This window comes from Vitis vinifera, chromosome 18 (assembly GCF_030704535.1).
Source record: "Vitis vinifera cultivar Pinot Noir 40024 chromosome 18, ASM3070453v1".
NCBI lineage: Eukaryota > Viridiplantae > Streptophyta > Magnoliopsida > Vitales > Vitaceae > Vitis > Vitis vinifera.
In genome coordinates, this window is record NC_081822.1 from 1,779,109 (window position 1) to 1,793,803 (window position 14,695).

Here is a 14,695-nt window from a genome sequence, read left to right on the forward strand (position 1 = left end):
TTTCCTCGTTTTTTTACTGTTTACAGAACAAAATTAAACAAAAAAAAACAACTTGTTCTCCGTGTTTTTTTTTTCTTCCCGTTCTCATCTCTTCTCCAGCACAGTCTCAGTCTTGATTCAAGGTTCGTGAAATTTAAATCCAATGGCACAATAGCAAAGAGACCCCTAAAACGGATCCAGAAAACACAGGGAGCAAAAGAACCATTTTTTTGGTTTTCCTTGGGGTTTTTGCTTGGATTTTCTCGGAAATCAAACGAGGATGAAATTTCCCGGAAATCGAATGGGGGATGGATTTTCTTGGTAATCAAACGGGGGTTGCAAAAAAAATAATAATAATAATAACATGATTAGATTAGTACCTGCGAGGATTGAGAGTGGCAGAGGAAAATAGGACCTTTTAGGGATTCTCTTGGCTGGAGGGCAACTTCAGAAAAGGGCTTCTTGATGCCCGATGGAGGGCAACTTCAGAAAAGGGCTTTTTGATGCCCGAGAGAGAGAGAGAAGTGGGTGGCATTTTGGATTTAGTAGAGATAAAAAAAAAATTAATAAATCACGAGCACAATTTTATCTCAATTTAATAGAATATGTTATACCTTTTTAAGATTAAATAAAAAAATATTAATAAAAATAATTTTATTATGTTTGATTTATTTTAAAAATATATAAAAAATATTTTTATTTTTAAATTAATAAAATAAATAATTTTTTTAATTTAAATGAACTATATATCTAAAAATTATTTATAAATTTATAATGTAAAATTACTTGAAGAAAATATTTTATTAATTAGAAAAGAAAAAAAAAAACATCTTTCAAACGTGTTTTTTATTTTATTTGTTTAAATTTTTTTTTTATTAACTCAACCAAACATGTTTTTTTGTTTTTGAGAACAAAAACTGTTTTTTAAAATTCAATTCCCAAACACAATTTTTTTTTTTAAAACATCAAAAACTGTTCTTAAAAACTGTTCTCAAAAACTGTTTTTCAGAACAGTTTTCAAAAACAGCAACCAAACAGGCCCTAAGATTCCTATTGTTTTCATGGGTCATCGAAGAACAAAACGCCAAAAAATGATATCCATTAAATAATTTATAAATCACGAACTACGAGGTGAAAAGTTGAAGCTCTATTTCGTACTTGTTTTGAAGAATAGTTTGTTGTTCTCCATCGCTGAAGAAATACATTTGATAATAGACAAGATGTTTTCCTAAAATATTTTTTAATTATTTTTAGTTGTTTTTTTTTTAAAAAAAATAATAATTATACAAACATATAAACTGATTAAAAATAAAATATTATATATAAAAATTATTTTTAAAATATTAAAAATAAGTTAAAAATATTTTAGATAATAGTTTTCAAAAATTGTTTAGATAAATTTTTTACAGTTGTTTTTTAAAACAATTTTTGAGACACACCCTAAATATATTTCAAAGTTAAAATATATTCTTATTTGTTAATTTAAACTCGAGTTTGAACGTTTAAAAAATGTTTTAATAATTAAATAAAAAATTATAAATTTAGTGCTTGTTTAGATACAATTCGTTTTTTTCTTTTTAAGATAAGAAAGTATTACTAAATTAAAAAAGAAAAAAATATATGTTGGACACGAGGCATAAATTTAAATCATGTCTTTAGAAACTATTTTCAAAAATTTTAAAATTTGAAGTAATAAAAAGTTTTTGATTATTTTTTTAATATAAATCTCTAAAAATATTTATGTTTATATAAAAGTTGTTATTATTATTATTTTTTTTTTTTAAAGCAAAAAAACACAAAATGTATCCAAACGAATACTCATAGTCTAACATAATTTTAAAAATAAAAATATTACAATTCTTTTATTTATTTTTTATTTCATCTCATTCCTATTTTAACATAAAATAATGTGGGTTAGGTTTTGGTAGGTCGGCCTAGGGATGACAATGAGGTGTATTTTTTTAGTACTTGTCTCACCTTGCCTCACCCTTAATGAAATGAATTTGAAATTTAAATAAGCGAGTTAGGAATAAGTTTGAAATTTTTTTAAAAATCCTATGATGGATTTAGGGAGGGTTCAAATATTATCTTGTCCCACCCTACCCTGCCCTAATTATATATAAAATTAACTTAATTTAATTCTTATTTTTTATTTTTAATAAAAATAAAAAATAATTTTAATAAATTTAGTTATAACAAATATAATATTTTAATTATTTATAAAATATATTTATTTTAATCTAATTTTAAAAATTAAAAATAACTTAAAAATTTAAAAATAGCTTAAAATTTTAAAAATAAAAACTTTTCAAGGAAAAAGTTAAACAAGGTAAGAATCATAATTATTTTGAACAAACCGATTGGGGTTAGGATGAGACCGACTCGTCCTGAACCTGCTGCCATTCCATGCTCGCTCTTTTAACCTTTGTCAATCCTAATATTGTTAAGGTCATATATTTTCTAACCCAAGTGACATCCCGCACTTTGGGTTGGGCGCGGGTTGGACCAGTCCAACTCCACCAATATGCAGCTTAGCTTAATGTGGCTCGAGGTTGGCCTAAAGAAGTTTGGACTGGGCCTACAAATGGCTTCGGCACTGGATTGCAAATGGCTGGGCATTGGCTCCACCTGGCCCACATTAACTCAAAAAGTCTACTCAACCCTTCTTATATGGTGTTTCAATGAAACAGCGTAACTAAAACCTTGTCATATGAAAAATGAATAATAAATGGTTAGAATATGAAATAGTTTGTTATATTGTAAGTTTGAAACCAACCTTTAGACACACTCTTCACTCTTCGTATTGAAAACATATTATTTGTTTATTCTAATCTTAATAAAAATATTTATAATTTATTCTCCGATATAGTGAAGACACGCATGGTAAAAAAAAATTGAAAATTTTCATAATTTTAATTTTTAAAAATACCTTAAAGTCATTCTAAAAATAATATGTTTATAGAATAATTTTTCAAACAATTATTCAAAAACAAAATCATTTTGTTTTTTAAAACACTTTTATTTAAAAATATATATATTTTTTCCGTATAATGATGCCAAAATAAATTATTTCAAATTTCTTCCTCCTTAAACTATAAAAGCTTCGAGAAGACGATATGAAAAACATATGCAACAAAATAAAATAATTGATCATTTCTTCTATTGGGTTTTTAAATTTAAAAATCCACACATATTCAAAAACTTTCTCCCCATATGTGGGGCACAAATAAATACCATCTAGGGGGTTTGCACCCAACTATGTAAATATTATCTGCTCTAAATCCAAATAAAGTAACAGTTTTAAAATACGTTTACATGGGTAAAACGAGTCTATACTTAAATAATGTAAAAAAAACTTTGTCCCTTATTGGATATGGGATACCATATAAAATCACTACACCAAAAAACAATTAGTAATTTACTTTTGATAACAATCTCGATAAATGTTTCACCCTTTTAATTTCTTAAATTAAATGAAGTCATATAATTTATAAATATATTATGCAGGTTTAATAACAATTAAATTATACAAATCACTGTTTTCAACATCTTTATCAACAAACTACAAAAAAAATTCTTTTATTTTTAAATGAACTTTTTAAGATCCACATTTTCATTTTAAAATTATGTCTACATTTGGCATCATCTTCTAATCAAGGGCTCTAATAAGATGGATTACTAAGTTGTAGTTTGGATAAAAGAATTATAAATACAAATAAGAGGTGTGTCATATTTCTTTTTTTACTTAATTATAAATAAGACTTAAAACTAAATAGTACTTAATAAGGTTAAGTATTAAGTTATTTATTTTTATTTTTTTAATATTTTATTTATATTAAGTATTAATAAGGAAATAAAAACCAACATGTTAGTTTTTTTATTTAAAAAGAGTCAAATATTTTGATTTTCTATTCAACCAAAAAATCTACCAAAGTCATGAAAAAACAAATAATGTAAAGTTTGAAAACAAATTATTTTCAATAAAAAACTAAAAAAAAAAAAACAAATACCCTTGCAATGTGTGTGTTTGATGGTGTTTTCTACTGGATTTTTTTTGTTTCACTTTTTAAGTATTTTTAAGACAATCGTATATCAAGTGGATTTTTTTATAATTTCCAACACTACAATTTATTTTTAAAATTTTAATAAAATTTATCAAATGCCTATTTTTTTTATAAAAAAAAAAACATTTCTTAAGGCTAATATGCTTTTTAAATTCATTATAAAACGGATTATTAGTTCAAGAATAAAAATATTTTTAGAATTTATTCTCCTTATAATGACATAGTGCAAACATACTTTAAATTTATTTTTAAAAACATAACATGTTCATAGAATATTTTTTTTTCAAAAAATTACTTGAGTTAAAATTATCCAACAACTGCTTTTTTTGAACTTTTTTTTTTTTTGGTGTTCTAACAATAATTAGACTGTTCTTTCCCTCTTTTGTTCTAACAATAATTATTTTACAAAATAATTAGACAATAATTATGACCAATGACTTTAAAGTTAACGATTTAGGGACCGTTTGATTATATTTTATAAAATTTGCTTTTAAAATTGTTTTTAAGTTAAATAACAGTCTATGGGCCTGTTTGTTTAGTGTTTTCAAGAACTGTTTTCTGTTCTTGAAAACAAAAAACACCAAAAACTCGTTTGGTTGACAGGGTCGTTTTTGTTTTTGTTGTTTCCCGTGTTTTCAAAATGACACTGTTTAGAGAACAACAAAATGTTGTTTTCCTCGTTTTTTTACTGTTTACAGAACAAAATTAAACAAAAAAAAACAACTTGTTCTCCGTGTTTTTTTTTTCTTCCCGTTCTCATCTCTTCTCCAGCACAGTCTCAGTCTTGATTCAAGGTTCGTGAAATTTAAATCCAATGGCACAATAGCAAAGAGACCCCTAAAACGGATCCAGAAAACACAGGGAGCAAAAGAACCATTTTTTTGGTTTTCCTTGGGGTTTTTGCTTGGATTTTCTTGGAAATCAAACGAGGATGAAATTTCCCGGAAATCGAATGGGGGATGGATTTTCTTGGTAATCAAACGGGGGTTGCAAAAAAAATAATAATAATAATAACATGATTAGATTAGTACCTGCGAGGATTGAGTGGCAGAGGAAAATAGGACCTTTTAGGGATTCTCTTGGCTGGAGGGCAACTTCAGAAAAGGGCTTCTTGATGCCCGATGGAGGGCAACTTCAGAAAAGGGCTTTTTGATGCCCGAGAGAGAGAGAGAAGTGGGTGGCATTTTGGATTTAGTAGAGATAAAAAAAAAAAATTAATAAATCACGAGCACAATTTTATCTCAATTTAATAGAATATGTTATACCTTTTTAAGATTAAATAAAAAAATATTAATAAAAATAATTTTATTATGTTTGATTTATTTTAAAAATATATAAAAAATATTTTTATTTTTAAATTAATAAAATAAATAATTTTTTTAATTTAAATGAACTATATATCTAAAAATTATTTATAAATTTATAATGTAAAATTACTTGAAGAAAATATTTTATTAATTAGAAAAGAAAAAAAAAAAACATATTTCAAACGTGTTTTTTATTTTATTTGTTTAAATTTTTTTTTTATTAACTCAACCAAACATGTTTTTTTGTTTTTGAGAACAAAAACTGTTTTTTAAAATTCAGTTCCCAAACACAATTTTTTTTTAAAAAACATCAAAAACTGTTTTTAAAAACTGTTTTCCAGAACAGTTTTCAAAAACAGCAACCAAACAGGCCCTATACTTTCATTTTATTTTTAAAAGTTGATAAAAAACCTCCTACTTGTTTTAAAAAATGATTATCTATTTAGCTTTATTTTTAAAAATTATTACTGAGAACAACAATTAAATAGTATTAACAAAAATTTAAAATATTTTTTTATTTTTAAAAATGAAAAAATGTTTTTACACCATGCGAACCAAACAAACTCTTATATTTTATAAAACTTGAATTTCAATTTTAATATTAACATTTTATAATATTGACAAGGGAATTTTCATCAATGTAATGATTAGTTGAAATAAATAATTAAAATTTTGTTTGATAATGATTATAAAAATTATTTTTAATATTTGAAAATTAACTCTTTTAATAAAAATCTTCGGTCACAAGTGTTTTAAAATTCACTATCAAGATGGATGATGCTAATTTAATTTGATTTCGTGGGCAATAAATCTAGTTTAGATATTGGAAATTATAAAAAAAATATAAGAAAGAAAAATAAAAGAAAAAAGAAAAAATTAAATTAAATTTAATAAATTATTTTTATTAACATAATTTGAAAATATATAAATTTTAATCAATTATATTTATTTTCGAGTTTTTGTCATATTTTTTTATAATAAATATTTTCCTTAATCACTTTTTCCTTTTAAAAGTAATTTCCTAAAATTAAGCATAGTCTAAAGTATAAAATGATTGAGGTTCCATTGATGAACCCATTTTTTTCAAAAATATTAATTAATTTAAATGATTAACTTTAATTATGCTAATTATATTCCATTTGAATTCAACTCAACGGAAAAATATATGAATAATTAAAATGATTTAATAAATTAAATTTGAAAAGGACCTGTGACTTGTGCCCAAAGTAGCCGCGCAACCTCCAGCGAATCAAAGAGAGCCGCGGTTCAAGAAAATTGGGCGGTTCGAACCGACCGGATAAGAGCAGTCTGTTACTGTTAGGGTAGTTTCGAAGGACTATATAATGACTGCCGCACCCACATAACCGGTTTAGGGCTTAAACGAAGAAACGAAGCCAGAGAAGAGGGCTCTTCCTTCGTGGAGCATCAATCTTATCCTTACAGAAAAATATCCAATCGGAGAAGGTACGGGAAATCCATACCCTAGTTTTTTTAATGGAACCCTTGGTTTTTTTGATTTTTTTTTTTTTTTTTAAAGTTTAAAATGAACCCTAGTTTGTTGTTGTTATTATTATTATTTTTTTTTATTTTTAAATTTTTGTGAAGTGTAGTTCTGTAGCGTTCGGTTCTGATAGTAAAACCCTAGTTTTTGGTTGAATATTTTTTTTTTCTTTTTTTTGATACTTCATTCGGTTGATTTGGGTGTTTTGGTTGATTTTAAAAATGTTTTGCGGGGGAAGAAGATGGATCGGTACCAGAGGGTGGAGAAGCCGAGAGAGGAGACGCCAATAGACGAGAATGAGATACGGATTACAAGCCAGGGAAGGATGCGCAGCTATATCACATATGCTATGAGTCTACTTCAGGTATTTCTCTATTCGTTCCCCGAGAAAATTGAGGAAAAGGAAAGAAAATGAACTATTGAATTTGTCGTGCTTTCTAAGAATTTGAACAACAATAGTTCTGTTAAAGAGCTTTTTAATAGATTTCTCTTTGTCTATCAAAGTGTATATATATAGATAAAAGAAAGAAAGAAAGAAAGTTGAGGTACGATTTATTGAGTGAAAGTACGTCTCTTTGCCTTGTTTTCCTTTTCTATGTGCTCAGCAATTAAGCAGGGCGTTTATTTAGGTTAGCTAATATCTGATGAATGCCATTGTATCTCTATTTTTTTCCGTTTTTGGTTATCTATTAATATGATCCTGTTTGGTGCTTCTGACTTCTAAGATTTAGTATTTCATGTTGGAATTGAATGTGAAAATGATGTGAAGGAATCATTTTTTAACAGAAAAACTGAGGAATAGAAGAGAAAATTTGAAAGCTCATCATTTCTCTGGTTCTCCTTTTTTTAAAAGAAGTAAAAATTATCCCGAGCTAAGCCTTGGACCCTGTTGGTTGGTGATCTGATATATGGAAATTTGGGGTTAAAACCTTCATATTTTTTAGTTTGTGGGAGTCTGTTTACCTAGAAATAAACATCATGATACCTGATTTCTTTGTGTGTAATGTTCAATAGAAGCCCATTTTGGGGCTAGTTAATTAGCCATTGAGTATGGATGTGTAGAACAATGTCCATGCAGTGGATCTGTGTTAATTACTTAGAAATGTATGTGTTTTTATCTTTTATTTTTTGGGTTGTTCAATCTATGGATAATTACTAACTTCTATCTTCTATGTTTAGATACATTTTAAATTTAAATGTGGGAGTTTTGGTCAACCTACAATGCAACTACTTTTAACTGTTAGAGGCGACTTAGCAAGTGTCTAGAAAGCAAGGTGAGCACCTACTTAAAGCTTTCCTATATGTGGAAACTGGAAAGACAGGTGCTCATCCTCTAAGTACTGGTTTCAGATTTGCCTCATATCTCAAATTTATCTATTTGTTATTTATTTTTAGTTTCAAAATTCTGGCTTGGAATGTAGATCACTTGGAATACTTTTTGTAACTCTTAGAAGTGGTGTTTTTTATTTTCTTTTGGTAGGGTGGATCATCTGTTTCCCTTACTTTTTTGATATAATTCTTATAGGAAAAAGGGTCAAATGAAATTGTGTTTAAGGCGATGGGTAGAGCAATCAACAAGACAGTAACAATTGTGGAGTTAATCAAGGTTTCCCTCTTCTCTACATTTCATTACATTACATATTGGATGTATCAGTGGTTTGGTTATGCTGAAGACATGCCTGATGTTCTTGTAATACAGAGAAGGATCGTTGGTCTCCATCAGAATACCTCGATTGGATCCACTGATATAACTGATACATGGGAACCCTTAGAGGAAGGCCTTCTTCCGTAAGAGCACTTCAATATATCTTTTGAAAAATAACATGGTGCATTTGCAATATTTTATATGGGTGCTGGTCTTTTGCCTTATGCATGCATAGCTTCTTGTGAAAATTTCGAAATTTTTCTATGATTCTTATGATAATCTGCTTTTATTTTTTATTTTTTTAATGAAGGCTGGAAACCACAAGACATGTGTCAATGATCACAATAACCCTTTCAAAGAAGGAGCTGAATACTTCCTCCATTGGGTGAGTTGGTACCAGATGTTTCTCTTGCTGTTATAACAATATTTTTACACCTTTTATGGTGCTTTATTTTCTATAGGGCTTTGTAATGACATACTGGCAAGTTGGAAATTAGAACTGTCTTATGAAATTTCTTCTAAGTGTTTGTTGTGGTATTGCTGCTTAAGCACTGGTGTCAGCTCAAGTGAATTTTAGTTTTTCATGAGCATAGCTCATGAAGTATATATCTCTCATTTGATGTTGTGCTTGATGTGTTTTCTTGCATCTTTTGCCTTGAATGATAAATTTAGTACTTTGCAGTTTTCAGAAGTATTTCTTTCTTGCTAGAGGATTGAATGATATGGGAAAACATCCATGACTCTTCAGTGCTTAAAGCTTTGCATTTACTAATCTTTTGACATTTTGTCTCATTCAAGTGTGTTTAATTTGTTTTATGTAAATTGAACTGTTGATGCTGGCACAAAATCTTATTTGTTTAGTAATTAGTAGTAGCTATCCTGTAAAAAAGGTTAGCTTTGTTGGTCTATTAACAACTGATAGGCACAATATTAGAATGTTGCACTGGTGCTAACTCTCTACCCTCAAATATTTCTAGTGCTGCCAGCCTAACAACACCCTCATCACCACACTACCTCTAATGGGTCGTATGCCCCTTTCTTTGAGTATGGTAGCACTATTTGTACTGTCTGCCCACCATTTTTTTTCCTTAGAATCATTTCCCTCCATTCTTCTTTGCCCTCCTAATACTGTTAACTTGTACCACTATCCTGGTCATTGTTGCTGTCTTATGGCCACCATACTGTCTCATTGTGTTCATGGGTAATGAGTTACTACTCCATTTTATATATGTCAGACTGTCAGTGGGGCTATAAGTTCCTTTTTTCTGGTCTCATCGATGAAAAAGAAAGAAAGATATGGTGTATATGGAGAAAGATACCAAGGCCCTCTCAGCTTTTGGATTAACAAATGCACTTTTAAAAATGGATTTCATTTACAAAATAGACATGGAGAAAAGATAAAGATATTTTCTTTTGTAGCCTTTGAGGCCTAGCTCAAGTGGTACAGGGATGGGGAGAGTTTGTGAGGTTCGAGGTTCAAGCCCCAATGGGGAGATAAATTTACCTATATATAAAAAAAAAGATATTTTCTTTTGTAGCTGGAATGTTAGTTTAAAAAAGAAAGACTGTCCATTTCTTTCTTTGGAAAGTTAGGCTTTCCTCCTTTTTTTTGGCTTTTTATTTGTTAGAATGTTTTTTTTTTTAACCCAATGGAATGAGAATCTAGAAACCTTAAATTGGGCCGGAAATGGTCCTGAAATAAGTTGGGATGGATTAGAAATTTTTTAAAGGAATTTGATGGGTTTATGCATTCTCAAAGATAATTTGTTTGTGTTAATTATTATAGTAGTTGTGAATTCTTTTTTATTTATTGTAACTCCATGACTTCAGCTGGTGTTATTTCCCCATTAATGACATTACCCCGCCTGTTTCTGAATTGCTAGAGATTTTATGATTGCTCATGCATTGCTACTTCCTGCAGGTACCAGCCCCCATTACCAGCTGAGCAGGTGAAGGCATGGACAGAATTTGACTATGAAGGAGGTTGTGCAATGGTTTCATGCTCCGTGATCTTGTTTTTCTCAATTTATCCCTGTTTTAACATTTTCTCTTGTTGTAGAGGGTTCACCTAGTGGTCGAGGTAGAGGCCGTGGTGGTAGAGGGAGGGGAAGGACTAGAGGTGTATCTGGTATGATATCTAATTGCATGCCTTCACTTTCAAAATTGATTGGTGACTCACTATGCATGAGAACCTAGTCCACTGCATGCTTTTCTTTCAACACATCACAGAGGCTCCTTCTTTCTCTTGCTATGAGTTGGCCCTTCTATTGAGCACTATTGTTACCACAGTTTGTTATCATTCTCTTCTTTTCTCATGCTGGGACCACAGGCCCATCACACATTTCTAGTTGAACTTCAAAGATATTGCCAATTGGGTGTAATAGGTGACACTGATCAACAAAATAGTTGAAGAGACATTATGATTTTCTCAATGAATTTTGAACTGAAAATTTGAGGGTTGGAGTTAGTACCTATTGCTTCCATAAGACAACTTTGTGTGTACATAAAAATGTGGTTTAAATAGCATTTTAGAAAGCTTGCAAATATCATGGGTACTTTAAGTAACAGAGCTTTTAGTAATGGCAGAAACTGAGTTGACTGGGACTTTAAATGATAACAAGAGATTGTTAAATTAATGAGCTATTGGTTCTGAACATGGTAGCATACGATAATATTTTATGAAAAGGCAGTCACATTTTATTTCAGGGAATGGTTTTGTGTCTGCCGAGTATGAGGATGGTGGTTGGGATCGGAATCGTGGATATGCTAGGGGGAGGGGTCGAGGCAGAGGTCGTGGTTTCCGTGGCCGTGGAAGAGGTGGGTATAACGGCCCTCAGGTTGATGCTCAGCAGGATATGGGAGGCTACAATCAAGAGCCTCCATTTCAAGGCCGCGGTAATGTTTCATTTAATTGCTTCATATATTCATCAGACTTTTTTTTTAATAGAGTCGCATTACTTTGTTGTTCCATTTAGTTGCTTTATATATATTTTCATCAGAAACAACTACAATACAGTTTCATTGGTTTGGGCAGAGTGGACCATGTATTCTTGGTTTTATGCTGGGAATGGGTGTTTGATGGGGTTCCCTTTCTTTTGCCATTTGTTGACTCCTTGGGCCCAACCTGATGGAGTGCCTAATATCAGTAGAAATGAAAAAATTATAAAAATAAAATAAAAAATAAAAAGGAACACGAAAATCATATCTGATGTGACAGCATATACGACCAAATCTTTTGAAGGAAATAGGTGCAATAGAGAACTTATATATAGATGCTATTGTATGTTATAAAAAATGGTGCTGTTAAGAGGATAGTACCGAGTTTTAGTGAAGAAGTAATGGCCTTTGAGACTTCCTCCCCGTACAAGACTAAGAGATTGGTATGTTTTACGGTCAGGTCTCTTAGAGTAAGAGGTTTGCCTTCATCCTGGTACTAATCTGTCTGTGGCATTGTAGGTCGTGGTCGTGGGAGGGGAAATCGTGGAAGGGGTCGTGGTGCTAGATCTAATGGGCCGATCCATGCAACTGCCGGAGGCGCTTAACAGTCTCCCTTGAACACAATTCCGAGTTTCGCTTTTATGAAGTGTTGGATGCCTGCTCCATTTCTATGTTTATCATCTATGTTTCTCTACTAATATTAATTGTAGGACATATCTATGTGTAACCATTATAGGCTAATATTAGAAGTTTGAGACTGCAGCCAGTTGTGGCAATCTTTTTCATTTGTTGTTCCTTTTTTTTAAGTCTTCTACATGGTTGTAGAAGTAGGTGAGATGCTTGACTAATTGTAACTTCTATTGTTGATTGAGCAGCACATTCTTTTATTTATCTCTTTGAGAGAGTTTTTGGTTTCGAATGATTTTACCAAGTTGAGCATTAAAAGTTAACATGCATGTTAATGTGTGGCCTATTTTGACCGCGGGCAAGACTCAGTTCGGTTTAGTAGAGGTGTTATGAATTATGCAGTCTGTTGTTGAATAGGTTGGAATTCAGACTTATCTGATATATGTATCAATATGCTTGCAGGAGGCTTTACTGTTGTCTATTGTAATGCAAAAGCCATGGATATGTTAGGTCAAATCTTCCAATTTGGCGAAGTAAATACAAGGGCCAGTTTGATTGCGAGTTGCTTTCAGCGAGGCTTTTATTTTCTATAATGAAAACAATGAATATGTGTAAATTGTAAAAATGTTTGCATTCTAGAACCCACAAATCAGTGTTTTTTTTTTTTTTTGGAAATTGTTCTATTTGTAGGAATTGGTTTCTGAGAAGGCCTTTTTTGTTTGTCAAATACTTTTGTTTAAACATTTTTTCTATTGTGTAAATGGAGAACAATTTTTTATTAATCTGCCAAACAGGTCTTCAGGAATTCTAGAAATAGGGCTGCTGCTGTTGTCATCATTGTCAATTCTATTGGTTGATTTCTCTTGGATCCCTTGGTGACTGACTACCTACTACTTTTTGTATAAAGGGAGAATTACCCTTAAGGGTAGGCTGGGGGAAAAAATGACCAATGAGGGTGGGTAAATTTGATAATTATTGTAAAGAGTAGGGTAAAATTATGATAATTCTTCCAAATGCCTTATTTTGTTTAAATGTCAATACTACCCTTAATAAGTGAAAAGCAAGTAAAGTGAAAAGCAATAGAAAATAAAAAAGAGTTTATTCTCCCTTTCTTTAACCTATCTAGAGCCGAGTTGTAGAAGAAAAAGGGGAAAGGAAAAAGGCGCGCACTTCAGGTCATTCTCTACAACCGATACACAAAACTTGTTTTTTTTTTGTGAATCTAACAAGAAATCCATTAAAGGTCAGTTTTTTTTTTTTTAATACAAAAAAAAACTGTCAGTTTATGGAAAAATAAATAAATAATTTAAAAATCGGATTGAATGAAGGAAAAGTTAATAATTTTAATAATGTAGTTGTAAGATATTAGATCTGAAATATTGAATGAGGTTTTGAGAAAGAAATTACATTTTTTTTAAATGTTATTTAAATTTATTATTTTGAATTTTTTTATATTATTTAGGTCATATTGAAGATGTGTTTTTATTTTTAATTTATTTTCTGGGTGGATTGTTTAATATGATTATTATTGATTTCCATTGAAAAGGTTTGCACTTTAGTTTTGTTGTTAAGACTTTTTGACATAATTGAAGAAAAAATGTTCTCAGTTGTTTCATGCTTGTTTGGGACCACTTTGTTTGTGTATTTATAAACATATTTGGATTGTCATTGAAAACTGAAATCCCCTTTGTACGAGACCACTTTGTCTTTTATTATGAATTTGTTAAAGAGTTAAGATCACTATATTTTTGTTATAAATTTGTTACCTTTTTGTATAAGTATTATTTTGGTATGATGAGTCGAATGCTTAGTAGTTTGAAGGTTGTGTAAAAGAACCATTATTTCAGTTATAAAGTATAAGTATAATACAAATATAATATAGTTACAATGAAAAAATATTAACATTATGATACATTACAATATACCAAAATGACAAAATATTGAATTATTTTTTACTGAATTGGCATTTCTAGGCTATCATGTTGTATTCCTATCATAAAGCATCCTTGCAAGCCAAAATTATAAAAAAAAAACAACAAAAATACACTATTGTAATTTCAATACATGAAGTTGTTGATGATAATCCAATGATGGATAAAAAAAAATCTATAAAATTAATTTTTTTATATAAAAATATAGAGGTATAATAAAAATACAGTACAATTACAATACAAATACAATAACATTACGATATATTACGATAAGGTAAAATTTTGAAAATGTCAAATTTATTATGAAATTGGGCAATTATGGGTTCTTTGGTATATCCCTAACATGTATAATATACAACAAATATTGTTATTTATTATATAAAATATGGCTCAATTGATTATAATTTTCATTTGTTTATTTTGTATTCGTTGTAAAATTTTCATTGATTGTAATATTGTGAAATAGTTGTTGATAATAATCCAATGATGGATAAAAAAAATCTATAAAATTAATTTTTTTTATATAAAAATATAGAGGTATAATAAAAATACAGTACAATTACAATACAAATACAATAACATTGCGACACATTACGATAAGGTAAAATTTTGAAAATGTCAAATTTCTTATGAAACTGGGCAATTATGGGTTCTTTGACATATCCCTAACATGTATAATATACAACAAATATTGTTATTTATTA

At 29.5% G+C, this 14,695-nt stretch overlaps 1 protein-coding gene across 2 annotated transcripts; it reads left to right on the forward strand.

The window, feature by feature from the left end:
* Positions 1-6,641: 6,641 nt before the first annotated feature.
* Positions 6,642-12,348, forward strand: LOC100254082 (uncharacterized). Of its 2 annotated transcripts, none has more exons than XM_002284704.5 (9): positions 6,642-6,814; positions 7,093-7,215; positions 8,377-8,457; positions 8,551-8,639; positions 8,807-8,881; positions 10,418-10,479; positions 10,556-10,624; positions 11,203-11,391; positions 11,953-12,348. In XM_002284704.5, exons 2-9 carry the CDS (start codon positions 7,093-7,095, stop codon positions 12,036-12,038), a joined length of 774 nt encoding a protein of 257 aa, XP_002284740.2. In that variant the 5' UTR covers positions 6,642-6,814; the 3' UTR covers positions 12,039-12,348. The 2 variants fall into 2 exon arrangements, with proteins under 2 accessions (XP_002284740.2, XP_010664145.1); XM_010665843.3 differs by having other exon boundaries at positions 6,691-6,814; positions 7,090-7,215.
* Positions 12,349-14,695: the final 2,347 nt, after the last annotated feature.